We start from the raw sequence: 27,342 nt of genomic DNA on the forward strand, positions 1-27,342 counted from the left end.
CCATACACTTGTTTGAACTTGAAGGGATGCTAAGAGAATGAAACCAATGTGATATTTAAGGCACAGATGAATGTGTACAGTCTTAGAAACCAAGTCGAGAAGAAAACATTCATGCCCATGCATTCAAGTGTGTCGTGTGTATGAGTATGTGTGTGTGTCTCATTCACTAAAGCGATATTGAAAGAAAGCATGAAGCGAAAGGTACACACGACATTCAGAAGGGATACTGGATATGGGGAGAATGTGTAGGAGATCTGAAAAGATTTTTTTTTTTCTGGTCTTTAGTAGTGAGTCCAAGTAAGATCGGCATGAATAAAGTAAATACTTGAAAGTTCAATGTAATGGCAGTTATGAAAAAAAGCTCATTCACCATTTTTGGGGTCCTCCAATATTTCCATTTAACGCCTAATTTATCCTTAGAGGTTAATAAATTCTGTTAACATATGCATCAATCATTGGACCCCTTTGAAATGAATTCTTTGCTATCTCAAGGTTACTTTGCTTTTGGCTTGCTCATTCATCCCAATAGAAATCCTTTCTTGCAATTCTTTCCTGATGCAGAATGAGATGTGTGTCCAGATGATTGTCGATCAACTAGTAGCTATTTAATATTCTATGGCCCTAATCTTGTCTCTTGGAGTTATCGCAAACAACACACCGTCACTCACTTCAGCACTGAAGCTGAATACAGAGTCCTAGCCAATTCTACAACTGAATTCATTTGGATCTAGCGTCTTCCCAAGGAACTTGGTATTTTTTTGCATCAACCTCCCACTTTGTGGTGTGACAATATTGGGCCACTTGTCTTTCGGTAAATCTGATTTTTCATACTTGAACAAAAAATGTAGCCATTGACTTTCATTTTGTGTGTGAAAGAGTAGCTCACGGGCACCTAAAAGTTCAGTTCATATCTAGAAAAGATAAACCTGCAGACGTTCTCACTAAACCACTAGGTGCCCCTAAATTTGCTCTTCTTCGAAACAAGCTGATCACTGGCTGTCCCATCCCGATGAGCTTGAGGGGGTGTGATAGAGTTGTCGTGATCACAAATTTGGTCAATCCCAGAGATCATGTTAAGGCTGACACTCCCGAAGATCAAGCATTGAAGATCAAAGTTTGCATTGATGAAACTAGTTGTGGTTGATCAAAGTTTCCCCCTTCCATGCCATCCATTCAAAACGAATGAAGACATCAACAGATAAATGCAACAACAAAAAAAGTATGCTTCATATGCTCCTTAAAAAGTCGAAAGGTCGAACAATTTAAGGCTCTGCAATCCCCAATTATGCTTTCAAAACAATCATTCAAGCAAATATTAATTAAGATTTATTCTAGTGAACCATAGGCAATCCTAACAGTAGGGCCGTATAAAGTGAGGAGATGGCTAATCAGGCATGAGACGGGAAACATGACTTTTGACTGAGGTGCTATTGAATATACAGGGCACTTTATAATTTATATACTATCTAATGTATAGATGTCTGAAATAATGAAAAAACTCTCTTATGGTTTGCTTACAGTATGAGCAAAACCTAAAATAGAAGCTTAAAAAGAAAAGAAGGCCTAAACTAGCAAGATAGAACATATAATATCGTCACAAGAATAAACTTTTATTAGTACAATTTTCTAAGAACATTTTAATGTCAACATTTTCTAGATATCCAAGCCTCAAGAAAAATCAAAATTCAGGGTTGCATAGCTTGTGAAATAGTTCAAGCTTTTGATCTTTTAAGGATCATCCAAGTACGTTTTTTTGTTGCATTTATATGACATGCTTCAGTTAATCAAAGTTAGTTCCTTCACCGCTGACCACCCAATCTCTATTTCAGATATTGGTACGATCTCTTTGTCTGTGTGTGTGTTTTCATCTTGCTGCACGTTTCAATACTGAGTTTGTTTTTGAATCCTGATGTAGTGGAACTCCTGCAAATGTTTACGGAAATAGAGATCTTACCAGTGTGAAGAGACAAACACTGCTAAGTGTCTTCAGGTGAGGTAAATGTAGCACTCATTTGGGCAGGAGCTCGCACAAGTCCCACATGGAGAAAACATAAAGGAAGATACGCGAGCAGGGATTGTAAATAGGAAGCAAGGTGCTTATTTCAAATTACTTACCTGGACGGGGTCAATGGGTGATCAAGAAGGCCCATGGCCTAGGCTAGTGACCTCCATTGCACTCAGGAGGGGTGCTTGCCTAAGGTCTCCCCAATGTGGGAGAGCCTACGTCATAATTTGTGGTAGTGGGGGCCTGCGTTCGCGCGGCCCCTACCAAAATTCAAAACAAGTTTTCCCGGACCGTCAAGCAATTGCTCACTTATCCATTGGTTGCAGTTCCTGGACAGGTTCTTTCGACGATGGTTCTCCCTGTTCAATTCTTAGCTGCTAATTTTTAATGTCCGTAAACTGAAAACCAATCTTTTTGCTAATCATAAAATTGCATTGTTATGGGTTTGGAGGTAGCGAATTCTCAAACAAAAACGTAGGGATGAACGAGAGGTTGTGACTATACATGAAGATTTGGTACCCCATGTGAAGGGTATGCGGTGGTCGTAGATGGAGCTCTGTAGCTAAAACCAGGCGGGTGGGCGGGGGGGTGTTGGTGTCGAAAACAACGGGGACTTCTAAGCCTGACAGTTTTGCAGCGAGGCGGTGGCCACACACATACGATTTTCGCTACACAAGTAAAGTGGGTATCATAACCAAACTACGCAACAAAAAAGTCGGTTCATGTTCGAAACTTCGAACTAGGCAAATGTCCCACATTGACTGGATATAAAAGGAGGGGAGGTGGGGGTGTTCTATAAGTGGAAAACAAGTTCGACTGGTAGAACTTACATACCTGGACGGGGTCAATGGGTGATCAAGAAGGCCCATGGCCTAGGTGGGTGGCCTCCATTGCACCTAGGTGGTGCACCCGCCTAACATCTTCCTTTGCGGAGATTGTACGTCATAATTTCTGGTTGCGGGGGCTGTGTTCGCGCGGCCCCTGTTTAATTCTATTTCCAAAACTTTCACCTCGTTGTCTGCCCGTGTATGATTCTTATTCATTTATTAATATTTCTAAAATTGTCAGTCCGAAAGTCTGTAGCATAATTTGGGTTTTTATATAATATAAAAAAGAATAATTTAATAAAAAATAAATTCAATTTTATATAAATTTACTCAATTTATTTTGTATAGATTATACAAAAAGATCTTTAATCTAGAATAGTTCAAGAAAAAAATAAATTAAATAGTAAAACATTAATAAAAGAAGTATAAGGGTATCAATATTTTTACTAAATACTAAATAAATAAGTCTGTCTGATAAAAAAAAAATTATTATTTATTACTAAGTTAATACTTTTTTATAAGGAGTACAAAGAGTATAACTCGAATTAAGGTTAATTGGATCTACGGCAATTTCGGAGAGAGAGAGCATAGGGCCCAACAGAAATAACGATTAAAGAGTCTACATGTATCTAAAATTGGAGTGATGAACATTAGAGATTTCATCAGAAGGGTAATTGATTAGAAATCGATGTGTATGTAAAATGATCATAAATCCAACGAAATCATTGTCCGAACTCCAAAGGGATTTAAAGGGCATAAATCTTATTCAATAGCATAAAATCGCGTCAACACACATCACACCTATCATTATCCTTTTGTATTATTAAATCCAGAATTTGCAACAGAAGCGACGGAGCTGCGTAAAAAAAGTTGTGCAGGAAAGGGACAAAAATAGAAGAAAATAAAATAAAATTGACTCACAATGCTTTTGAAGGACCGGAAGTTCTGATCTTTTGATTTTATTATTATATGATGCCACGTGGTTAGAGACGAGAGTTTGGCAAAAGAGTCCCATATCGAGAAAGAGAGAAAATATGAGACGCAAGGAGGGTATAAAAAAGAACATTGGTGCACCATTCGAACATACTTACCTGGACGGGGTCGATGGGTGATCATGAAGGCCCATGGCCTAGGCTGGTGACCTCCATTGCACACAGGAGGGGTGCCCGCCTAAGGTCTCCCCAAGTGGGAGAGCCTACGTCATAATTTGTGGCAGTGGGGGCCTGCGTTCGCGCGGCCCCTGCCTATCCTTCGAAGCCAAACTTTTACTAGTCTACTTTCTACTGCGTCATCACTAGAAGAGAATATCCTTCACGGGTCGAGATGTGATGAGTTAACCCTGAAATATATCTTGTATATGGAATAAATGTCATTTATATCCTTTCTAGTTGTTAAGTGGGTCAGACTGGCCGAGGCCCGTTTGTGTCACATACACTGAGAGCAGTGAAAGCGCTGATAATTGAAGTTTATTGTTACTTGCAGCAAGACATTTTTATTTTGTTGTGCAGCAATATATACGCGTTAAAATTGTCTATATAGAGATTTCAAGGAGAGAACTTGCTAGAATGACCAATTCCACACGATGAGTTTCCCAGGATTTTTCAAGCCTCCTTGCTATCTTAATTGCAGCAGTAGTACCAGATGATATACCTGCAAAAAATTCCAACATGAAAGCATTAGCAATCACAAACTTTAAGAACAGATCGAGTAGTGATATATTTGTGTAGAAAAGGAAATGGAGAAGACATTGATGAAACATCACTTTTACAGATGTGAGCTTATATACCAGCAAACCTTTCTTTCAGTGTAAGATGCCCCTTGATACCTGAAGATTAGCACAGGGACAAGGGAAGATGGGCAATAAAAATCATAAAAAGAGAGTTAAAAAATACATATAATTGCTTTCATGATCACAGTATCCAATATATCATCATAAACCAAACTCATATATCAAAATTTGACAAACTTTGAGTGTAGATACTCTTAGCAATTGACAGGGCTTAGATCATCTAGAACTTGATTGTTGATTGGAACCCCCACAAATGCAAGCAAAAGAGTAAACCATGCAGTTCCCACGCTGTGCAGATTTTATAGACATAATTACATGTTTTGGATAGCATATACAGTGCGACTACGTAACAAATCGTTCTCTTTCTAATAATAAAATAAAAAACAAAATTACATCTGTGCAAATCTTAAAGGCATAATTACATGCTTTGAATTGCTGACAAATGTTCTCTTGGTGTTAATGCATAAATTCGCACAAGCGGAATAGGAGAAATAGTCATCCTCGGTCCACAAAAGTGATTCGGGCTATGATGAAGCGGTCTGAAGCCCACAATTGCGGTTTGGGGCATCAATAAATAACTTGTACATACATCTATAGTAATAAATTTTAAAGAATAAACAAAATATAAATAGAGAATAAAATATACAAATTTATATAGTTTGACACATAACCTACACATTCCTGAGTTATTTGGAGGATAAATTTACTATAATGAGAGTATTTTACAATCTTTCATAATTTCTAGTATCTCACTATACAATAGGGATCGGCAACCCCTTTTTAACCTAGAGAAGATGGTCTGTTTGGAGTCTCTCATGATAAAGTTGAAAATGATTTTTGTCCCATCCTCCTTGGAGTTGTCCAAGAGCCCCTTATATTAAGGCCTTGGGGGTAGTTGATGAGAAATGTTAGTTTTATATCACTTCACTATCTCCCTCTCCGTGTCTAACTTGCCTTCTCATTAAGTTTTGAGTTTTGCTATATACAAGCACAGTTACGCACTAATCTGTGTACCAACACTGATTTATTCATACTTAAAATTTAAATTAACACTGTTTTCAATAAAATCTACTTTTTGACCAATCACATCACATTGGTGTACAGATTAGTGCACAATTGTGCTTGCAACTATACTTTTCCTTCAGCTTTTACCTTGTCTTGTCCCTTCCTTCTTTTTCCATCTTGCTTCTTGATGATTGCTTTATGATGGATTGGCCTGGTAGATTTACCCCCAACACATTGTTTATTGTCAGTCTGCCCATTTGTCTTGTTTTCTCTTCCTCCACCCCCAAAATAAAAAGTTAAAATGTTCCAATGTATATCTCTGATCTCTCTGGTTTTTTTTTTTTCCTTAATAATAACCCAATTAGGAATATATAACTCCACATGTTAATTCTTATTCCTTACATCTTATGTGGGCCTTGAGATTGACAAGCATGCAGTTATTAAGTTAGGCAGAAAACAAAATAGATTTTGTTATCATTTTGACATATTTAGTGTTAGTATAGACTTTTAATTATAAAGACTAAAAACAAACTAAATTTTGTTATCATTTTCACATATTTCATGTTAGTGTAGATTTTCAATTATAAAAACTCAACAATAGAGACGGAGAAGGAGAGATGAAACTTTTTGAACATTTAAGAACACCCAACTCAAAAGAATGTTATGAAAAATCATCACAACTTCCGTTTCATTCTCCTAACCATTCAACAATAGATGGAATAAGTTGTCACATTCACCCCAAATCCAGAAAACATTTCACCTGGTCATTAACTCAATAAGAGAAATGATAGTTACAGTCATAAGTGAGTAAATGCTGCGCATTCATTAAAAAAAATGAATAAATACGAGATCCATATAAAAAATTTAATTTTTTAATAATAGATCTTATCATTTTTTAAAACGACTGCATGATACTTGCACATTTTATAACTAAACGTAACATTACTCTGTTAATAATTATGACTTGTTTGCAAGAATATTGGCTAGTATATGTCCTACTCAATAACATATTTCTCAAATCAACGAGAAGATTATTTATCAACTTTTAATCTTTATTATTTCATTAAATTTTTAATGTAATATTAAATAATTAGTAAACAAATGAAAAAGAAGAAATAATTTATCATCATTTAAGGCATAATCAATAAATAATAATAATAGAATAATGATTTTACTAGATTTAATGGGGAAAATATGAGAACATACTAGTTCGGTTATTGTTTTTCGTTTTATATATCACACGTCATAATGTTTATTTTAAAATATTTATTGGGACTCCTATTCCTCTTTTTTTTTAGTCTATTTTTAATTTTTTTTCCATAAAATATAAAAAATAATATATTTTAAATACCTTTTCAAACTTTTATTTTAAATAAATCAATTTACAAGTTTGTATATCGGTTTACTAATAATACATTGCTTGTTCACCGCATTGATTTACATTAAAATTTAATACTTTAAATATTTTGATAAATATAATGAATTCTACTTATTTATGTAGAAAAGTGCTATAGTACAACCATAAAAATATTTTATAAAAATAATTTTATAAATTAACGTAATTTGATATAATATGTTAAATTTATTTTATAATAAAATAACTTTACAATTTAGAATAATGTTATTTATAATTTGATTTGTGATATTCGAATTTTAAAATTTATTTTTTGTATTAAATTATATTATGTGGATAATGTATAGTGTAAAGACTTTTAAATAAAATTATACTACAATCTAACGTATTATATTAAACCAGATAAATTTATAAATTTAATTTTATAAAATTCTTTTATTACTAAAACCTTTATAATTATTATAATTTTTTAAAAATTTTATATAAAATATAATAAATAATTTTATTTTTTAAATATTAAAATAAAAATTATATTAAAAAATTATATTCTAATAATATTTTATTAAATTTTTAAATTTTATTTTAAGTCTTTTCTCCTCTTAATCCACGGCCCACGTTATTGCAATTTCCGTCCCCAACCGGTTCAAGTAATCCCAAACCTCCAAGCCAAACCAAGAGAAAGCCATAAGTCCCATCCCACCCAAACATCCCCAAATCGCCACCTCCTAAAGTGCCGTACACTGGTGCCTTTGACCGACTCACGCCAGATCTTGAGAATTGAATCCCCTCCGCCCTTTCTCCCACCTTCTCTCTCTCCAAGCTCGGGTCATCGGCGAACTCGAACCAAACCTGATCATTATCCATGGGCGTGCCCGCGTTTTATCGGTGGGTGGCTGACCGGTATCCTCAGTCTATTGTTGACGTGGCCGAGGAGGAACCGGCTGGCGAGACTGGTGTCGACGTGTCGAAACCTAACCCCAATGGCATGGAGTTCGATAACTTGTACTTGGACATGAATGGGATCATTCACCCTTGCTTCCACCCCGATGGCAAGGTATTCGTTTTAAAATTTCCAAGTCAAATTGCTTGGACGAGTTTCATTGCTTTTTAGTATGCTTAGAGTGCGAAAGGTAGAGAGTGAATGAGATATAAAATTTGGTGTAGAGGGTTTTTTAGCTCTGTTCGAAATCCGTTGAGCGAATTTTGAATTATATGATTGAATTTAATGCAGAGGAGAGATTTTAGTTTCAATTTCACACTTTGGGAATTCTTTTGTTCTGGTTTTATTTGTTGCCTTCTTCAAGACATCTTTCATTCAAAAAAGGAAAGAAAAAAGAAGAAGATTAGAAGATGAAATCAACATGATTTTACAAATTTTAGCTATATGCATATGTTTGGAGGAACTGGAATGACTGAAACCGAGGATTCTGTAATCACGTCATCCGGTATATGGCAAAATTTAATCCCTACTCCTGAGATTTCCTCGAATTAAATGGACCTTTTAGATTTGGTTCTCACTCATTTCATTGTGGAACCTAAAGCTTAAAACGTGGTCGTGTTTATATAAACGCTCAACTGAGCCCTAGTGGTAATTTCTTGGATCGGGCGCGTGAAACTTTTAACGCTATTATAATTAATTTGAATGTTTAAATGTGTGATAACGAAAACAATATGATTTGCTGTAAGTTGCATGCAAAGAAAGAGATGTAGGTATTATAATTAGACGTAGGTATATGTTCAAAAGAGATGCGTATAGCATTGTTCCTGTTTCTAGAACGCTTAGGGTTCGTTTGGTAAATGAGATGAGATGATAAATTCTCAAAATTTCTTATAATTTCCTTCCCAAATATCACTCAAACATAAAACACTTTTCAATTTCAAATCTTCAACTTTTTCATCAAATTATTATCTAATTATTATTACTTTTACAAACTTCAAAACAAAATACAAAAATAAATATTACTTTTTTAAGCTTCAAAATAAAAATAATATTAAAAAATAATACTTAAACAATTTTTTAACTTTATAATATATTTATTCATTTTTTTCTCATTTCCCAAAATCCAATAAAACATTTTAACTCAAACTATTTCACTAATATTCATAGATCATTTTACTCATAAAAAAAAATATTCATAGATCATTTCATTACCATTCACAGAATTTGAAGATATTCTATGTGTCCAAATGAGCCCTTAACATGCTTAACAAGCTCAACTCACTAACAAGTCAGTTGGAAATGATTGTTAACATATTTATACTCTGTACATGCAGCCTCCACCTACCACCTATGATGATGTATTCAAATCAATATTTGGTTATATCGACCATCTCTTCTCATTAGTTCGCCCAAGGAAGCTTCTTTATTTGGCAATCGGTGAGCCATATTAATGATACCTTATCCATGTTTATTTTCATCAAACTAGAAACATATTCGGTAACTTTGACTGATGTAGATGGGGTTGCCCCAAGAGCTAAAATGAATCAACAACGTTCTCGGCGTTTCAGAGCCGCAAAAGATGCATCTGAGGCAGTAAGATATTTCTCATGCTATCGAAATGGCTCCTAATAATTATGTATGCGAATTTATTGTTTTTTAAATCTGAAATGCTAGGAAGCTGAAGAGGAAAGGTTGAGGAAAGAATATGAGGATGAGGGGAGAAGTTTGACCCCTAAAGAAAAGCCCGAAACTTCTGATTCAAATGTTATCACTCCTGGAACTCAGTTTATGGCAGTGCTTTCGGTAGCACTTCAGTACTATATACAATCTAGGTTGAACCGCAACCGTGGTTGGCAGTATACAAAGGTGCGATTGATTTATCCTACATGGTTCCGTGTCTCCCTATCGTTCAAGATTGGACCATTACCTGTCTGTGGAGTAATCCCTTTTGTATCTTGTTTCCAAAATACTTTGGTTTTCAGGATACTTTGTCTCTCTAAATTTATTTATGGGGCTGCATTGGGTAATTATTTGAAGGTTATTCTTTCTGATTCAAATGTCCCGGGTGAGGGTGAACACAAAATCATGTCATACATTCGATTCCAGCGTGGCCTTCCTGGTTTCAATCCAAACACCCGGCATTGTCTATATGGTCTGGTGAGTACTTTTTAGGCCTTGTTGCTTTGTTTTTTGTCTTTTCTAATTTTGACACTAATTTTGGTCCTTCTATCAGGACGCGGATCTGATTATGCTATCATTAGCTACACATGAGGTTCATTTTTCAGTATTGAGAGAGGTCTGTTACTCATGTCTCAGAACTCTCTTGTTGACATTAATTAGGTTATTGGTAGTGGTTGATGTAATATTTCCAAGTTTGCAGGTGGTTACACTGCCCGGGCATCAGGAAAAATGTTTTCTATGTGGTCAAGTTGGTCATCTGGCTGCTGAATGTCGTGGTAGGCCAGGTGATAAAGCTATAGATCAGAATGCAGTAGATGATGCCCCAATTCACAAGATGAAATATCAGGTTGGAGAATCGTATGCTTGCCTTCAAATTTCTGGAAATATTAAAGATTTTCATATTTTAGTTGTCTTATTATATCTAAAGCCTTTCATTGTGTTGGCAGTTCCTCAACTTATGGGTTTTACGAGAATATCTGCAATATGAGTTGGACATTCCCAACCCTCCATTTCAGATTAACTTTGAACGAATTGTGGATGATTTTGTATTTCTGTGCTTTTTCGTTGGTAATGACTTTCTTCCACATATGCCGACATTGGAGATCAGGGAGGTACATTGATAATTTGATGCGAGGCAGTTTGATGTGTTAATTTGTTGCAAGTTAAAGATCTGCTTAAGTCGTCACATTTTTTCTTCTTAAATACTAAAGCAATAAATATTTTTCATCCACTGATCAAGAAATGCTCATTCTTTAATCATCTTCAAAATTTTTGACTGACTTTAGAAAAACACATTATGGTTTTATTATTATTATTATTATTATTATTATTTTTTCACTTCTTTTAGTCCAAATTAATATTATTTTTTCTTACACTTCAGGGGGCTATAAATTTACTGATGCATGTTTATAGAACTGAGTTTGCTGCTATGGGTGGTTATCTTACTGATGCGGGCGAGGTAATTTCTCTTCCTTAAATGATCTATTTGTCTGTTGTTCACTGTTCCATATGATGCTTTGGAGCATGTGTACTGTGTGTGAGAACATCTTTATACTTTTATATGATGACTACTGAATGGGGTTTTCACAAATCAAAATAGCTTCAAGTAGTGGCTATTAAATGAAAAATTTGTATATGTTAAAAAAGATAAATGAGTTTAAAAGTTAAAACATAAGGTTTGACCTTTTTACTTGGTAGAAAATTAGCAATCCAAAATCCCACCAAATACAAGCCTCAAGTACAGGTCATGCAATGGAAGATTTATTCATTTTCTCTAAAGCCTAATCATCCAATGAAAAATCTTTGAAAAGTTAAAAGGCCCCAGGTCCTGATGGTTTCTCTATTGACTTATTTCAAGTATGCTGGTACGTGATTAGAGAAGATATTATGCAAGTGTTCACAATCTTCATGCCAGCTATCAATTAAGAAAAAAAATGCCTCAATGCTATCTTCGTTGCCCTTATATTGAAAAAACTAGAGGCTGTGGATCTTATAGATTATGCAAAGTGGACATTGAGAAGGCATATGATCATGTCAATCTGGAGTTCCTTTTATACTTATTGAGACGGTGTATTTCTACGTTGTATAGAACTCAAATGCTTTTGGGGGAATAATGACAATCTTCGATTGTGCATTGTATTTCTAAGGTGTGCTTCTCGGTGTTAGCGAATGGCATCTCCTCTGGCTTCAGTAGCAACTCTTGTGGCTGGTGAGAAAGAGATCCATTGTCATAGTAAGATGCTACTGGTGTTTGTTGAAGGGGGTTTCATTTCAGGTTTTCTTGTGGGGCTTGGAAATGCTCATCTTCTGTATGCAGATGATACTTTGGTGTTAAGGCTAACCTGAATCACCTTCACTGTTTGCAAGCTTTATTCCTGTAGTTTGAGGCAATTTTTACATGGAATATTAATTTGCCTAAATCAAAACTAGTCCCAATGGGTCATGCTGACAATGTGGAGAGTTTGGTAGGTATTTGGAAATGCAAGGTGTCTTCCTTGTTGAAGTACTTTTGCCTCCCTTTAAGGTGCCATTTAGATAGTGAGTTGAGATGAGATGAAAATTGAAAGTTGAATAAAATATTATTAGAACATTATTTTTTAATATTATTATTGTTTTGGGGTTTGAAAAAGTTGATTTATTTATTATATTTTGTCTGGGAACTTGGAAAAGTTGTAATAATGAGATGGGATGAGATGAAACACTTATTGTATCAAATGGGGCCTAAGACTCACTTTCAAGGCAAAGTATCAAATGGGGGCCTAAGACTCACTTTCAAGGCAAAGGCAATTTGGGATGAATTTACAGAGAAGGTTGCTTTTCAGGTGGCCGTCTGGAAGCAGATGTATTTGTCCAAAGGTGGTAGGATTGTTGATTAAAAAGCACTCTTTTGAACTTGCTATGTATTTCATGTCCTTTTTTCCACTCCCTTCTAGTGTGGTTAATTGCATTGAGAAGCTCCAGCGAGACTTCCTTTTGGGGTCTAAGGGAAGAGGTAAAGTATCACTTGGTGAGTTGGGCCAAGATATGTTCTCTGATTTTTAAGTGTGGGTTGGGGGTTCAAAATGCTATCTGGTTAAACTGTGCATTGTTAGGGAAGTGGCTTCGGCATTACTAGTATGAGAGAGGCCATTGTGGAGAGCAGTAGTGGGGATTCTAAATACTGGTAAGACTCTGGTACAATTTACAATGTGGTGATAGGGCCCTAACGGAAGTTTTCCCGGATATGTGCAGTGTTGCTAGTACCAAGGATACTTCAATAGCGATCAATTTGGGAATTTACAGTGATTCTCCTCAGTGGAGTAGAAGCTTCATCAGAATAGCTTGAGATTTGGAGGTGGATGCTCTTAGTGGAATTTTTAATATGTTAAATTCCTTAGATTGAAAAGAGGAGTTGAAGATAAGTTTCTTTAGGCCCTGGCCAGATGAGGAATGTTCAATGTTTGTCCTCTTTATAGTTTCCTTATTCTTGTGCTAATAGCCCATTTCCTTGGAAGAATATTTGGCTAACAAAGGTTCCTTTTAGAGCTACGTACTTTGCTTGGATGGCCTCTCTAGAGAAGATTCTCACTGTGGATGATTTAAGTAAGAGACACATTGTTGAAATCAATTGGTGCCATATGTGTACGAGGACTTGGAACTCTGTTGATCATCTTCTACTTCATCGTGAGACTATAAGTGCAATGTGGAGGGGCTTCTTCAGTTGGGTTGGATTGTTTTGGATCATGCCCGGAAGAGTTATGATCTATTTTATTCCTAGAGAGGTATGGAAGATGGTTACTACTTGCCTCATTTGGTGCATTTGGAAGGAAATAAATGACAAAAACCATGAGGACCGCGGAAGGATGTTGGAGGACCTTAAAACTTTTTATTTTTTATTTTATTTTTATCAATACCCAAGTACAAAAGAAGTATACCAGAGACACCTATCTAGAAGGAGAAAAGGATACAGGAAAATCATGTAGAATTAATACATTAAAGTCTATACAAGCTGTTGTGTTTTTTAATAAAGCATTCTTACTTAAAAAAAAAAAGCCAGATCCCTTAAATACATTAGATAGGTGTTATTTTTTTTCTAAGGTTTGTGGATGTCTACATGGGCATATCCCATCATGTTAACAATGCTTAGAAAGAAGCTCGTGAATGGCTGTCCTGCTTATGTTTGTTTTTTTTTTTTTTTAAAGTAGTCCTGCATATTGTTTTCTGTTCTGATTATTAAAGTTCTTAATTTTTGAAGGCGTGTGAGCAATGAGAATTGAGATCCAAATATTATAGTGTATGTCAATTAGAAATAGATGGTTTGGAACAATTTCAGATAGCAACATTAATAGATTCTCGGTGCTCTTATGTTTGATGGAGACCCTTTATTCATAACATGCCATTTTTTTTACAATTTTTATTTATAATGGCCTTGGCTTCGTTAAAATTGGGCTTTGGCCTACTCTAGATTACAACGTTGATTTTTCTGTAACTGTGCAATCCTTTCTCTCACACTTTGTGCGCCTTCTTCTCTCAAAAGGATTCTTTTCCTTTGTGGCTTGTGAAAGTTCTATGTGAATAGATAAGGTAAAAGCAGATAAAAATTTGTGTGGTGTAGGTTTTAGTCGAATAGTTCAGCAACAGAGTGGACTAGGTTTGGGCCACTGAAAAAGTGGTCGGGCTATGCTTGAATATTGTTTTCAGAGCCCCATTTCTGCTTGTGCTAGGGTTGGCCTGCAACTTTAATGTTATGGACTACCATTGGCCAGCTGTTGATCTTGCCCATTCTGATATATTCTACTTTATTTATCCATTGAACTGTTGAAAATCTGCCATTATGATTATTCTACAAGGAACTTTTTTCTTCTTGTGCTTTTGAATGGTATTTATCATCAACATTGTTGTAGGAGTTGTCTTCATTGATTTTTTGTGTTTTTTTTTATAGGCAAAATAAAATTTTGTTGTTCTTGTTTTCATGACTTATGATTTGCTACAGGTTTCATGCATTCATGTTGCTATTCTTTTGTTGTTGGAATTTTGCAAATTTCTTTTAAGAGATGGTGTCAGGTCGGCAGCGATGCCGTATTTAGCTAACATACTACTGTCTATCATTTTATATCCCCAGGTTTTTCTAGATAAGGTAGAACATTTTATCCAGTGTGTTTCTGTTTATGAAGATCAAATCTTTCAGAAGCGGGCTCGAATTCAGCAGGTATTTTGCTTTCTCCATGTTTCTACTCATATGATCATCACTTTTGTTTCCCTGCCCATTGGGTGGTCACGATAGTAACGGTTTTTTAAGCATGATTTATATATCTTTTTTGATTTCTAGCTAGGTTGCTCCTCTTGTATACATCCTGTGTACTTAGATTGAGCCTCTTGCACTTTTTAATGAAATTTTTATTACTCCTAAAAAGGATTTTGGCATGATTTTTATCCTCAATAATGTCTACATTTACAGATTCTTGTATATGGTTCAGCAAGAGTACCATACTTTTAGTTTTCATGATTTCCTTGTAACCATTTCTAGTTCCTAATTAGGTGTAATCACATGTATACTTCCTGTGTACTTGGGCTATGTCTATTCTATATTCTATATCAAGAAAATATCTTCTTACTTATATGAAAAAAGAGAGTACTACCATACTTTTAGTGCTTCTATATAATAATTATATGATGTTTTGATAGGTATATGATTGTATGGTGTTTAAACCATTTATTTCTTTTCTCTGGATGTTGACTATTATTTATTTGTTCAGTGCACTATCTTTTCTTGCATGCTTGAACTGTCTTATTGGTCCAAAGTATTGAAGGTTCTAACAAATTGCATTTTGAGTGCTTGGTGATTGCTCACATATTTTTCACAGATTTTGGATTCTTTTGCAATATGTGTATAAATATGTAAATTACTTTTGTAGTGCCAATATGTAATTAGACTAGTTTTGTGCTTCTTAACCTACAGGATTCTTCAATAAGTTATCGTTTTCAAGAAGTGGAATAATAAGAATTGGCTGAGAATTGATGTTTGTGATTTATTGCAGTCTTATGAGAATAACGAAGAGATGAGACTTAGATCGAGAAGGGAGTCTTCTGAACAGCTACAGGCACCAGTGGTAGACAAGGTCTGTAATCTAACATGCATAACCGTCCTTTTGTGTTAATGTGTATCTGGAAACTGGTGGACTTTTGAGTTTTTTGGCATATTAACTTGCTGAGGCTTTGTACCAATTAAGATCAAACAATTATTAGGTGCATGCTTATGTCTGTCAGCTATGAAAGTTCATTGTAGAGTTTTTTCCCCAGTAATGGAAGGCTCCTTGAAAAGGGAAATTGCTCCGGGTAGAATTTTGTCTGATTCAGACGAGGAAGAGGTTTGTTGTCATAAAACAAGGACAGTTCGAAATCTGGTTGAAAGTGGTTGAAAGTCCCTGGAGCATAAGGAGCCTTGTCTATTGGATAAAATTATAAAGTTGATGTTGCACATCTATAATTTTCCACATCAATTTTAAATTCTTGATGTCATTTAGTAATATTTTAAAAATTCAAAGTATAGTAGCGTTACTTATATGTATTCAAACTAAAATCTTCTTTGATTATTATTTGAAATAAATAGAATAAAGAGAAGAGAGCCGTTCATTTATGGATTTGAAACTGAAAAGTATAAATCTCTATCATTCCACAAGCTTATGAGGTTATGAAGAGAATGGGGATGTTTCCAGAAATCTCTAGAAAATCGTATGTTGAATTGTCGTTGATGTTGTCAATAGTTAGTAACTAGGGATTTGATCATTTGGCTGAAAGGATGAATATAATTAAAAAATATCAATATGATTTATCCTCTCATTCATCCTTTACAGGCATATCCCCAAAATCTTTTTTGATCTAAACATATCCCCAAAATCTGAAGCGTATTTGTTTTATTTTCTCTCTTTACCATGACAATTATGTGGAAACCTTGTGCTGGTCATCATCTTGGATGATGGGGGTTCATTTAAACATTTTGATGCTCTGTCCGCTGTGGTTCCAAGTTAACTTTAAATGATAGGAAAATGCTGGTTCCCTTCCTTCACTAGCGATTTATTTCAATCTTTTGACTTGTACAGTTCCTTTTAATGTTGTTCGGTGTCCTTATGGCACAAGTTTGTTTTGTGCCATTGCTATGCTTCAGGTTTGATTTATTGCTGTTTCTCCATTAGACAATTGTTTTTTATAAGTCTTTCACACTAGACACATTTGTATTAACTGGATTCCACTTTGACCGTAAGCCTTCAAAAGAAGTTAGGCAAGCACAACCTAGAATCCAGTGATTGTTGTGAGTGATTTTTCCAGTGTTTGAATTTTCATTTACTCTTTCATCAGGTCAAGCTGGGGGAGCCAGGATACAAAGAAAGGTATTATGCCGAGAAATTTAATGTCTCAGACCTGGAGGAAATTGACAAAATTAAAAAAGACTTGGTAAGTTTTATGCACTCTTACGACTAGCCATTACAATCATTATCTTTGGGGGTGAATATAAGTTATCTGTCTAAATCAATACCTATGGTTGGAACACTGAATGTGGATAACCCGCATAGAGTGGGGTTAGCTTCTAAAGGTAGTCAAGGGTGTTAAGTCCTACATTGGCTACTTACTAGGTGAAATTGGGTTTCGTTAGTGTTCTAGGGAAAATACTAGAAGCTTTGAAGATTGTGAGCGGTAAATGGAAAAGCTTAGAACCTTCTTCTTTAACACTTTATTCCATTGGTCAATTGTAATATATTTCAATGGTTTGAATCTCCATGACCCTCTTGTATCTCTAGACAATCATGACTAGGTGTTGCACTTGCATATGTCCCCTATACTTGGGCTATGCCTATTTCTTTATTGATAAAAAAAAATTAGCGTTCTCGGGAAGTTAAATTGACTAGGTCTTTTTGGGTTATAGCACATATGTGACTAGCACTTTCTCCTTTTTTTTTTTTTTTTTTTTTTTTTGTATAGGTAAAGTGCTTTCTCCAAGTCGTTACATGTTACATATAGTATTAGAGCTACCTACTTATAAATAGAGGGTATCAGAGCTACCTGGTAAGGCTAGCCATTTGATACTGGATTATTGCACAACATGGCCTTGACAAGAAAGTCTGTAAAGGACAGTCCAAAAGAAGAAAATCATTGGTAGCATCTGACCTTGATGAAAGAGTGGACCATGACTTATTTTAATACCCCTAGGAAGGCGGTGAATGTGATCCCAAATTTCTAGATGATAAGTGTAACACCCCGTTCCTGTAGGATAGAGATGTTACTAACGTACATGATATAATGTTCGGTAAAGAGATTCACATATTGAAATACCTCATTTATTGAAAACATTAATTAAACTGAACATAACTGTTTTTGAAAACATGAAATTGAAAACGTAAAGTAAAAACATAAACTAACCCTACGCGTGACTTTTTATCCAAAAATCATAAAAGAAACTAAGTCCTTGCACTAGATCTACTCCTGCTCCTCCAGCTTTACGTCCTTACAAACATCATCTGTGATAGTTAAACGTAGGAGAGAATAAAAAAAAGAAAAAGAAAAAGAAAATGAGTCGAATACTCAGTAAATAGCACATCATACCATAAAACATAACTTAGCAAGACTTAATTTTTGAAAGACTTTTCAAACAAACATATATGATTCACAGATTCTCATAGCATGTCTATTCATCATCAACATGAGCGGAAACATACATAATCATGGGGAACATAAAATGTGAATGCATAAATTACTTGTTTATCTTGTCTTTCACTCATTATATGATAAACCACGCTTGAGTCCGTGGCACCCCATAACTTGTCATAGCATGGAGTGAAACATGCTTGAGTCTGTGTTTCACTTAACATAAGGTGAACCACGCTTTATTTTGTGGCGCCGCATAACATAACTTGTGGTGAACACACTTAGGTCTGTGTCACCCTTAACATAACTTGTGATGAACACACTTAGGGTCCGTGTCATCCTTAACATAACTTGGGGTGAAACACGTTTAGATCCATGTTTCATTTAACATATGGGGAACCACGCTTAAGTTCGTGGCATCGTCTTAACATAACTTGTGGTGAACACGCTTAGGTCGTGTCACCCTTAAACATCTTACATTTCTTAATGCATGAGAACTTATTTAATATCGTTAACTTTTCTAGAATGGCATATACTTGTAAATGACATAGCATAACATGTCATATCCTTGTACATGGCATAATATGATCTAAATACTTCCTAAACATTCCATGGCATACATGATTTGAGTTCTATATGAACTTTACATAACATACTTGATCTAAATACTTCATGACATTAGATAGCATATATGATTTAATCATTACATGAACATGGCACACATGATCTAGGTAATACATGAACATTGATTTTAGAATCATTCACTCCATCAAACAATAATTCATTCATACAAGCATAGTATCATAATTCATCAAAGATCATGAAAGGAATCTAATCTTGACTTAGCTCGTAGCGTAGCGTAGACAAACATCATATTATCATATACTATTAGAACATTTACATTACACATGCAATTATATGATCATACTAATTACCTCTTAGCGCTGCTTCCAAAATCTTACGTCGTAGTTCGTCACCTGTATGAGGCACTAATCGCCACTAACATTTCTAGAAAAAACGTGTTATAGCATTCTAAATACTTAAAATCATACCATAGAGATAATTTAATCATATTCAATTACACTAGGATTAATACATAATAATATTTTTCAAAACTCGTAACATAATCCTTAATTCTCTATTTAAAATATGATTTAATAATTTTTTTAAAAACATAGTTAAATAGAATAGACAATTAGAATATTAATTAAAATAATAGACTAGAAAGTATACTTTAAAATATGCTTAAAATCCCCTAAATACTTTCTATAATAATTTTTTTTTTTTTGGATAAGTAAAAAGAAATATATTAGAACAGGAAAAGGGCAAGGCCCAAGTACACAGGGGGTATACAAAGAGCCTTGCTACAAGCCTTGCTACAGGCTAGGAGCTGTGAAGTGCAGCGTAAAGTTCAGTAAAAGAAGTGCCATTCAGTACAATAGAGGATGCCCATAAAACTAAAGTGTGGTAAAAGAAATCCCTAAAGCCTTCCGGAGATCGCTCCTTATCCTCGAAACAGCGACTAATCCTCTCGTTCCATGTGCATCACATTAGACAAAGTGGCACCATTTTCCAAATATCTGCAATCTGCCCCTTGCCCCGGATTACTCTCCAACAAGCCAAAAGATCAACCACCTTTCTAGGCATTACCCATGCCAAGCCTAGTCTTGTAAAGATGTCATCCCATAATGCCGTGACAGCTTCACAATGGAGGAGTAGATGGTCCGTTGGGTAGAGGCCACATCTTCTCAGTTTATCAATAGTCAGTATACTCTCATGGGATGCTAGCCATGCAAAGAAGGCCACTTTTAAAGGCGCCTTAGTCCTCCAAATGCTCTTCCAAGGGAATGCAGTGGAGGGATGTGCCGAGAGTACCTTGTAAAAGGAACGTACTGAGAAATGCTTATTTCCTGTGGGCGACCAAAGGAGATGATCTTCTTTATAATAATTTAAGTCTATGGGCTCATATTTATTTAAGTAAAAGCTTTGGCCTGATTTAAAATCCAGCCCAGCCCTAATTGATAAAAACAGTCCAATTAAAATCACTAGAATAGCTTCTGTGAAAGTGCAACCTGGCCCATATTAATTTTAAAACATGTCCATTTAAAAATAAGACCAACACACTTTTGTCTTAAGAAGGCACTTGGCTGTATGGGCTTAGTGCCCAAGGATTATAAATCACAAAGGGTGGCTCCTTCTATTTCACTACATGGGACAAGAACAATAAAAGATGTGGCTGTGTGATGCTCGCCAAGTAAAAAGAGAACCAACTGTGATGGTGGATCTGGTGGCTGGTTTGATGGCGACCCAAGGGTGGCTGGGAGTGACTGGCGACGCAACTGAGTCCTTGGGGCAGTGGTGCGACGCAAGAGAGAGAAAGAGTGAGAGAGTTGGAGAGAGAACTGCCTAGCCGAGAATAACCGAGAGAGGAGGGAGAAAGATTCCTGTGTGGGCTTACCGGAAACGGCGTGAGGTGGCAGTGGGTGCCTGGCTGGCGGATTATGGGCAGTCGGAATAGTGCTCCGACCTCCTCTATGTGATCGATGGTGGCGGCTGTTTGGTTGAAGGGCTGTGCGAGTAAGTTTCTTGTGTTCAACCGGATTTTCTTGTGTTAAAATCTAAGGGTCCCATGGGATTTTTATAGACGGGGGTGAGGGAATAACGTGAGTCTTGAGGAGAAATTGGATGAAGTTTGGAATTGGGAGTTTGTTCCGATTCAGGGGTCATATTCAAATTTAAAAAAAAAAAAAAAAAAAAAAACTAATAGGAGAAAAGCTCGGGATAGGGGAAAAACCCAATCAACAACAAACACTATCTTTAAATCTATTTTAAAGCATATCTCAAAATAATAATAAAACTTTTGGGGTCTGGGTGTTACAATAAGTCATATATGGGCTTGTACTGTAGAAGGACTAATCAATGTTAAAATTAAAGCCCATTGAGATCATTACAATTTATGATAATAGGAAGAAGAAAAATAAAAAAGAAAAAGGTATGGGGTGCAGAGACACAAAACTCTTATTGGCAGCTCCATTTGGATGCTGAAGGAAGTCATTCAATTGCAACGTGCACATTGATGCAAATTGTGTTCAGCTTTTTCGTTTAGATTTCTAAATTAACCTTTGTTAATTGTAATCGATATACTGATGGTTTTGATACAAAAGTCTGGCCCAAATTGTGTTTCTATGTTAATCCCAGGTAATTTTTTTTCATAGCATGTTTAGTTATTAGCATATATACTATGAATGATGCCTTTATCATTTTCTGGTCACCTTGGCTTACCGCTTTCTTTTCAGGTTTTGAAGTATGTGGAAGGTTTATGTTGGGTCTGCCGGTATTACTACCAAGGCGTTTGCTCCTGGCAATGGTCATTACAGTTTTTGTCTTCTTTTATTTTTGTTTTTTGATTGATAAGTTATATATGCACATAATGAGTTTTGAATTTCCGACCTTGCACACTTATAAGACCTTACACTTCACCCTATTATTATGGAGAGGAGGTGCCATTTGAGCCACAACTAATTTGCAATTCAGTTTTTTATTGATAGTGGAAGTTTAGGCTTCATTCCACCCGTTATTTCTTGGCTTGTTAAATAAATTTAATTAGGATAAACAAAGATAGATTGATACATTCTTAAAAGCTATATAACAGTCATGAGGTTTTGTAGTTAAAGCAAGCTGTTGTCGTTGGCAGGAATAGGAGAAAATTGACTAGAAAGACTTTGCCATTAGTTAAAAACTAAAAATTGAGATAATTTATGCACTCTATAGGATCCTTTTTTATGAAGGTTTTGGCCCAGAGTGTGTAGGTATGATTTTCTGAACAATTAAATCATGTTGGTATTCAGCTATGTTGAATTCACCATCTAAAGATGTGATACCCCCATATGATAAGATTGAGGGTAGGTGGTGTATGAGATCCCACATTGCTTGGGAAGGAGAAGTTCTTGGTCTTTATAAGGTTCTAATGGGGCTCCAATTGTATCATTGACTAGTCCTTTTGGAGTATAGGCCATGTGGTTTGGGCCTTCCATTAGGGCATTACAAAGACTCTCTCTCTCACACACACACAAACATACTCTCCCTCTCTGTAAGAAATAGGATGTTATCCTCTTCATACCATTGCAACTTGCATATAATGGTATGCAAGTTATAACTTGTATGTGATACTCTCCTCATTGTGGTTCTTTGTCATGACTTCCATACATGTACTACCTCTTTTCAGGTTTTATCCTTACCATTATGCTCCTTTTGCATCTGATCTCAAAGATCTTATTGATTTGGAAATAACCTTTTTCTTGGGGGAGCCATTTAAACCTTTTGATCAGCTCATGGGAACCCTGCCAGCAGCAAGGTTTGCGTCTTTATTTCTTTTTTATTGTAAATAAATTTATTGAGTTATATTGACATTTGAGTTCATCAAAGATGGAATATCTTTCTGGTTGATTTTCTCTCTGTTGTCTATGGTTGATAAACTTCTTAGTTTTATGTTACAGTTCAAGTGCTCTGCCAGACAAATACAGAAAGTTGATGACTGACCCATCATCACCAATACTTGAATTCTATCCTTCTGGTAAGATTGATTGTTATGAAGTTCAATTGGTAAAATTTGTAGCTTTTTCAATATTAATCTGCTTCTTTGTGGACAGAATTTGAGGTTGACATGAATGGCAAGCGCTTTGCATGGCAGGTAGTATAATAACAGCATGTTTGTTATTATAATTTGATAGTTTTTTTTTTTCCTATCCTTATTTGCAAAGTGACTGAAGTTATGTTGAGTGTACTTTGTGGAAAACACTAAACAGGGTGTTGTCAAGTTGCCATTCATTGATGAGAAGAAGTTGGTTGCTGCAACAAGGAAGCTTGAAGTCACCTTATCGGTATGTAATATGGGATTGCTTATAGCTATTTTTAAAAATATTTATATATACTTGGTTTGTTTCTTTCTAAACAAGTTTTCTTTCCCCTTAATATGCAAGTAAATAAATCAATTTTTGATGACAAAGTAAACAAATCAATTTTCCTGCAACTGACACTCATACGAGTTTCATCCTGTACCTTTAACAGGGTAATGACTTTTTCCACTAACTTCTCTTGTAAACCAAAGGGACAATGCAAAACCAATTTTATTTTTCCTTTCAGTTCCCCTTGGATCAGTTTTCTTGAGATCCATTTTCCTTTAGAATGTTGTATGAAGCATAAGGTTTTATTTATAAACATATTATTTCATTTGATTTGTTTAATCAGAGAAGAAAATGCTCTTAATTCTTTGTACTGGAAAAAAAAAATTATGGACAGAGGTACGAGCTTTAAAATTTTAGTCCTTTTGGTTTCTTTGAAAATTAGACTCTTGTGCATTCCTCGAAACAAATTAATCTGTTCAGATCTGATTCTGATTTTGGTGTGGGGTAAGAGGAATTTGTTCCATCAAAGACTTCTGTTGTTTTGAACATAGCTTAGAGTGCATCTATATGCCTTGAAAAAAAATAAAGGACAGCGTTCTGTTTAACTTGCTGTACTAATTTTGGGCATAAACTTCTTTGTTTATCTCCTGGTTGTTTAATTTTCTTGCTATTGTTAATCTTTCTCTCATTCTTGCTGTTTCTTTTCTGAAAATATGGAGGAATGTATTATAGGTTTTTTAAATTCTGCAGAGGTTCTTGAGATTTTTTATTATTTCATGCAGTAGTATTTATTGGATTGCTCTGTTGTATTATTTGCTTATCTAATCAATTTAACTAAGCCGCACACCTAGGCGTTTGCTCTTGTATATGTCCCGTATACTTGGGCATTTTGCCTCTCTTTTGATCAATAAAAATTTGTTTCCCGATAAAAAAAAAAAAAAAAAAAAAAAAATTAACTTAACTTAGCCATACGGGGGACAAATTATTTCCATCCTTTTTCATTTTGTTCATTTGATTCATGATATACGTGCTAACGATAAACTGATATTACTTTTGAACTACTTGTGACGCTGCTGCTTTTCTAAACTGAAATATAGGACCATATGGATCCTATTCAGAAGAAGTTCTGAAATGTTTTCATTGGTTTATAACTTCAAATGAACTGTCACTTTATAGTCCGTTACTCTGCACAGATTGTAGTTTCATGCAAGGCGGATGACAATAATTTATGGTATCATTAGGGTGCCATTACCAGCAGAAAAAACCTCGACGAATTCATTGTATTATTTTTTATATTTGATTCTCAACTTTTTTTCATCTCTAGTCTGGCATATGCAGGAGGAAGAGAAGGGTCGGAACAGTGTAATGCTTGATTTGCTTTATGTACATCCTGCTCATCCTTTGGCTTCACAAATTATTCAGTATTATAGAATATGCTTTCAGTTAGACCTACACGAGAAATTTGTTTGGCCAATTGATCAAAGTGCCAGGTTGGTTAATCTCATTATAAGTTGGTTATCTAGTTTCAAGAATTATGATCATTTTGCCATGATACAAAGCCACTGCCTTAACTACATGTATCCTTTGTTGACCTTTTGCAGTGGTGGAATGAACGGTTACCTTTGGTTATGTGAGAGAAACAATATAAAAAATGTGGTCCCTTCCCCTGTAAATGGATTGCAAGACCTTGATAATAACCGAGTCATGTAAGTTCTCCCCTTACTATAGTAGTCTGAGATGTTGAAGCTTCATAACTTCTCTCACGTTGCACCTTTTTGGATTGCAGAAATGTAACATTTCTTCATCCTCGAAACCATAGACACATGACAGAACCTCCAAAGGACGTGGTCATGCCAAAAAAGGTTTGTGCATGGACTCTTGCTATTGAAGTTTTTTGTTTATCATTTCTGGGTAGAAAAGTGAAGGACCAAGAGTCCCCGTCTTCAATCTCTTGGATGGTCTTTCTCTCTTTCAGTACACGGAAAAAAATGAAGCATAATGTTCTTCATAAGAAATTAAATCCTTTGCATGCACATAACCTGGAGATTCAATTCTTACCAATAATTTAAAAGATGTCACTCGCATGTGAAGGAATCAACAAGTACAATAACCTATTCAAATACACGTCCATCACGTTTTTATAATTAATTTAGTGTAGAAAAAGGTAAACGGACATGTAGCTATTGTCCTTGTAGATTCCTTTGTTTGATTGAAGGTAAGGGTGATCATGCTTCCTCCTTATATGTTCTCAGCATGGTTGCAGGACTGTTTGTGTTGTGTCAGGTGCTGGGATGATCACATGTTTTTGAAATTTATGCTTCGTATAATTTGTCTGCGCGTTTTTTATATTGTGATGTTTATTAAATCTGCAGGTTTTAACACCCTTAGATATTAAACCATTCCCTGTGTTATGGCATGAAGAAAATAGTTTTCGGCGGCATCAAGGCAGAGAAAGGTGAGAATGCATTTCCTGAAGCCAGTCATAGTAAGACTCTATATATTTTTCTGTTATTGTGTCCCTCTGAGTCTAGGTTGGATTAAATGCTGGAATAAAATATGTCGCCTCCTTTAAGTGAAAATAAGAAATAAGAAAAAAAAATACCGGCTTTATTGCATCGATTTATATTAGAACTTTTCTGGGAATCCAAGTGATCTATCTGCAGGCCCCCTTTTCTCTTTCAAGCCTTGTTGCCACAAATCTTTGATAACCCAAAGTTGAAGTTCTATTCGAAGCCCATGACTTATTCTTTATAATTAGAATTAGTTCAGCTTACTTTCGAAACCTTAAAAGAGCTTTGGTTTTTGAACCTAATGCTTGGTTATACAGGCCACGAGTCCCTGGAGCAATAGCGGGTCCATTACTGGGAGAAGCAGCACATCGCCTTGTAAAGAACACGCTTAACATCAAAACTAATGGTTCATCCCCTGGATATTGGGAGCAATCATCATATCAGAACTTTTCAGGCAACCATATGGTCAACAGAACGAGGCCGGTTGGACCCTCTGGGTACCAAAGGGGCTTTACCGAAGACCCAAATTATTACCAAGGACACCACAATAATTTCCAAGGGATGATAGGTAGGCCTAGGTTGCACCTATCAAATGGTGTGCAAGGTGAAAGACAGAATTTTAGGACACAAGATAGATCACAATATCAAGAACAGTCCCGCAATCTGAGGGCTGGGGTATCTGCTTTGACAATAGAAGAAAGTGTGAGAACCAGACCACCTACAGTGATGTCACCTAGACCAACTGCAATGATATTACCGAGGATGCCAAATTTAGGACATCCAACAAATCTACCCAACCAGTTTATGCAGAACACGGGGGCTCCTCCAACACCACCCCAAAAGTGGATTAATAAGTCACCGGCTGTAAATGGTGAAATATATACTAGACAACAAGAGAATGCATCTTGGGGAACATATGAGAAGCAGGTGAAGAAAGTTTATCAGATTAAAACTCGCAGTCCCGAGGATATGCCAGATGCTGGAGACAGTCTCCAGGATATGTCAGGTTATGAAAATCATCTCCAGGATAGGTCATATTTTGGAAACAATTTCCAGACAATGCCAGGTTCTGGACATCAGCAATGATGGTTGTGGGTTGGGTTGATCCTGTCTGTTTTCAGTTTGAGGCATCCCCATGGCAGTATTGTGCTTTTCATTCTTTCTATCCTATCAGAAAAAGGTTTCAGCCAGTTGTTGGGATTACAGAGAAGTGTCATCTCCAATTTGACGGTACATGGAAACATGTAGAGTCAATTACATTATTCCCTTGGTAAGTTCCACCCAATGAATGGTGCATGTTGGCACGTGAGCTGATTATAAAATTTGAGCACATGCAACAGAAAGGTTGGAACAAATGCTTAAAACATTTTCCTAGATACTGGCTTTATCAATTGGATGCTTATTAGAGCTACACTAGGGATTAGATTATTGCTCGGTTTTTAGAGGAGTTTGAAGTAGACTTGTTGATCGTAGTTGATATAGCATAGGAAGCACTAGTCTGAGTCTGTCATTGGTATTCTCTGTTCTCACTTTTTGTAAGGTGGTAATCAAGCCAAAGCACGGAATTGTACATTTCAGTTGACAGAGAGACGGAAGATGTAATCAATGTATAAGCTGTCCATTCTGGATAAATGATGTATTCATTGATTTATGATATGAAATTTCTTTCTGCCATCTTTCGGTTACATGCAATTCCTGGGATTTTAGGT

General features: G+C 35.6%; 1 protein-coding gene and 3 non-coding genes across 4 annotated transcripts; all 4 read left to right on the forward strand.

Annotated features, from left to right (window-relative positions):
• The first annotated feature begins 2,107 nt into the window (after positions 1-2,107).
• Positions 2,108-2,269, forward strand: LOC122274903. Its single transcript, XR_006228439.1, has one exon. It is a non-coding gene; the product is annotated as a U1 spliceosomal RNA (small nuclear RNA).
• A 562-nt stretch (positions 2,270-2,831) lies between these two features.
• LOC122274828 lies at positions 2,832-2,989 on the forward strand. Its single transcript, XR_006228371.1, has one exon. It is a non-coding gene; the product is annotated as a U1 spliceosomal RNA (small nuclear RNA).
• A 926-nt stretch (positions 2,990-3,915) lies between these two features.
• LOC122274794 lies at positions 3,916-4,076 on the forward strand. The gene has a single exon (XR_006228338.1). It is a non-coding gene; the product is annotated as a U1 spliceosomal RNA (small nuclear RNA).
• Positions 4,077-7,641: 3,565 nt separating this feature from the next.
• On the forward strand, positions 7,642-27,307 carry LOC122318955 (5'-3' exoribonuclease 4-like). The gene is made up of 22 exons (XM_043136737.1): positions 7,642-8,034; positions 9,255-9,357; positions 9,437-9,513; positions 9,595-9,786; positions 9,958-10,077; positions 10,154-10,216; positions 10,301-10,447; positions 10,548-10,712; positions 10,982-11,059; positions 14,702-14,788; positions 15,618-15,698; positions 16,936-17,031; positions 21,516-21,586; positions 22,445-22,573; positions 22,716-22,792; positions 22,869-22,909; positions 23,025-23,099; positions 24,462-24,613; positions 24,725-24,829; positions 24,910-24,985; positions 25,496-25,578; positions 25,951-27,307. Exons 1-22 carry the CDS (start codon positions 7,843-7,845, stop codon positions 26,717-26,719), a joined length of 2,979 nt encoding a protein of 992 aa, XP_042992671.1. The 5' UTR covers positions 7,642-7,842; the 3' UTR covers positions 26,720-27,307.
• Positions 27,308-27,342: the final 35 nt, after the last annotated feature.

Source organism: Carya illinoinensis, chromosome 8 (genome assembly GCF_018687715.1).
Source record: "Carya illinoinensis cultivar Pawnee chromosome 8, C.illinoinensisPawnee_v1, whole genome shotgun sequence".
Taxonomy (NCBI): Eukaryota; Viridiplantae; Streptophyta; class Magnoliopsida; order Fagales; family Juglandaceae; genus Carya; species Carya illinoinensis.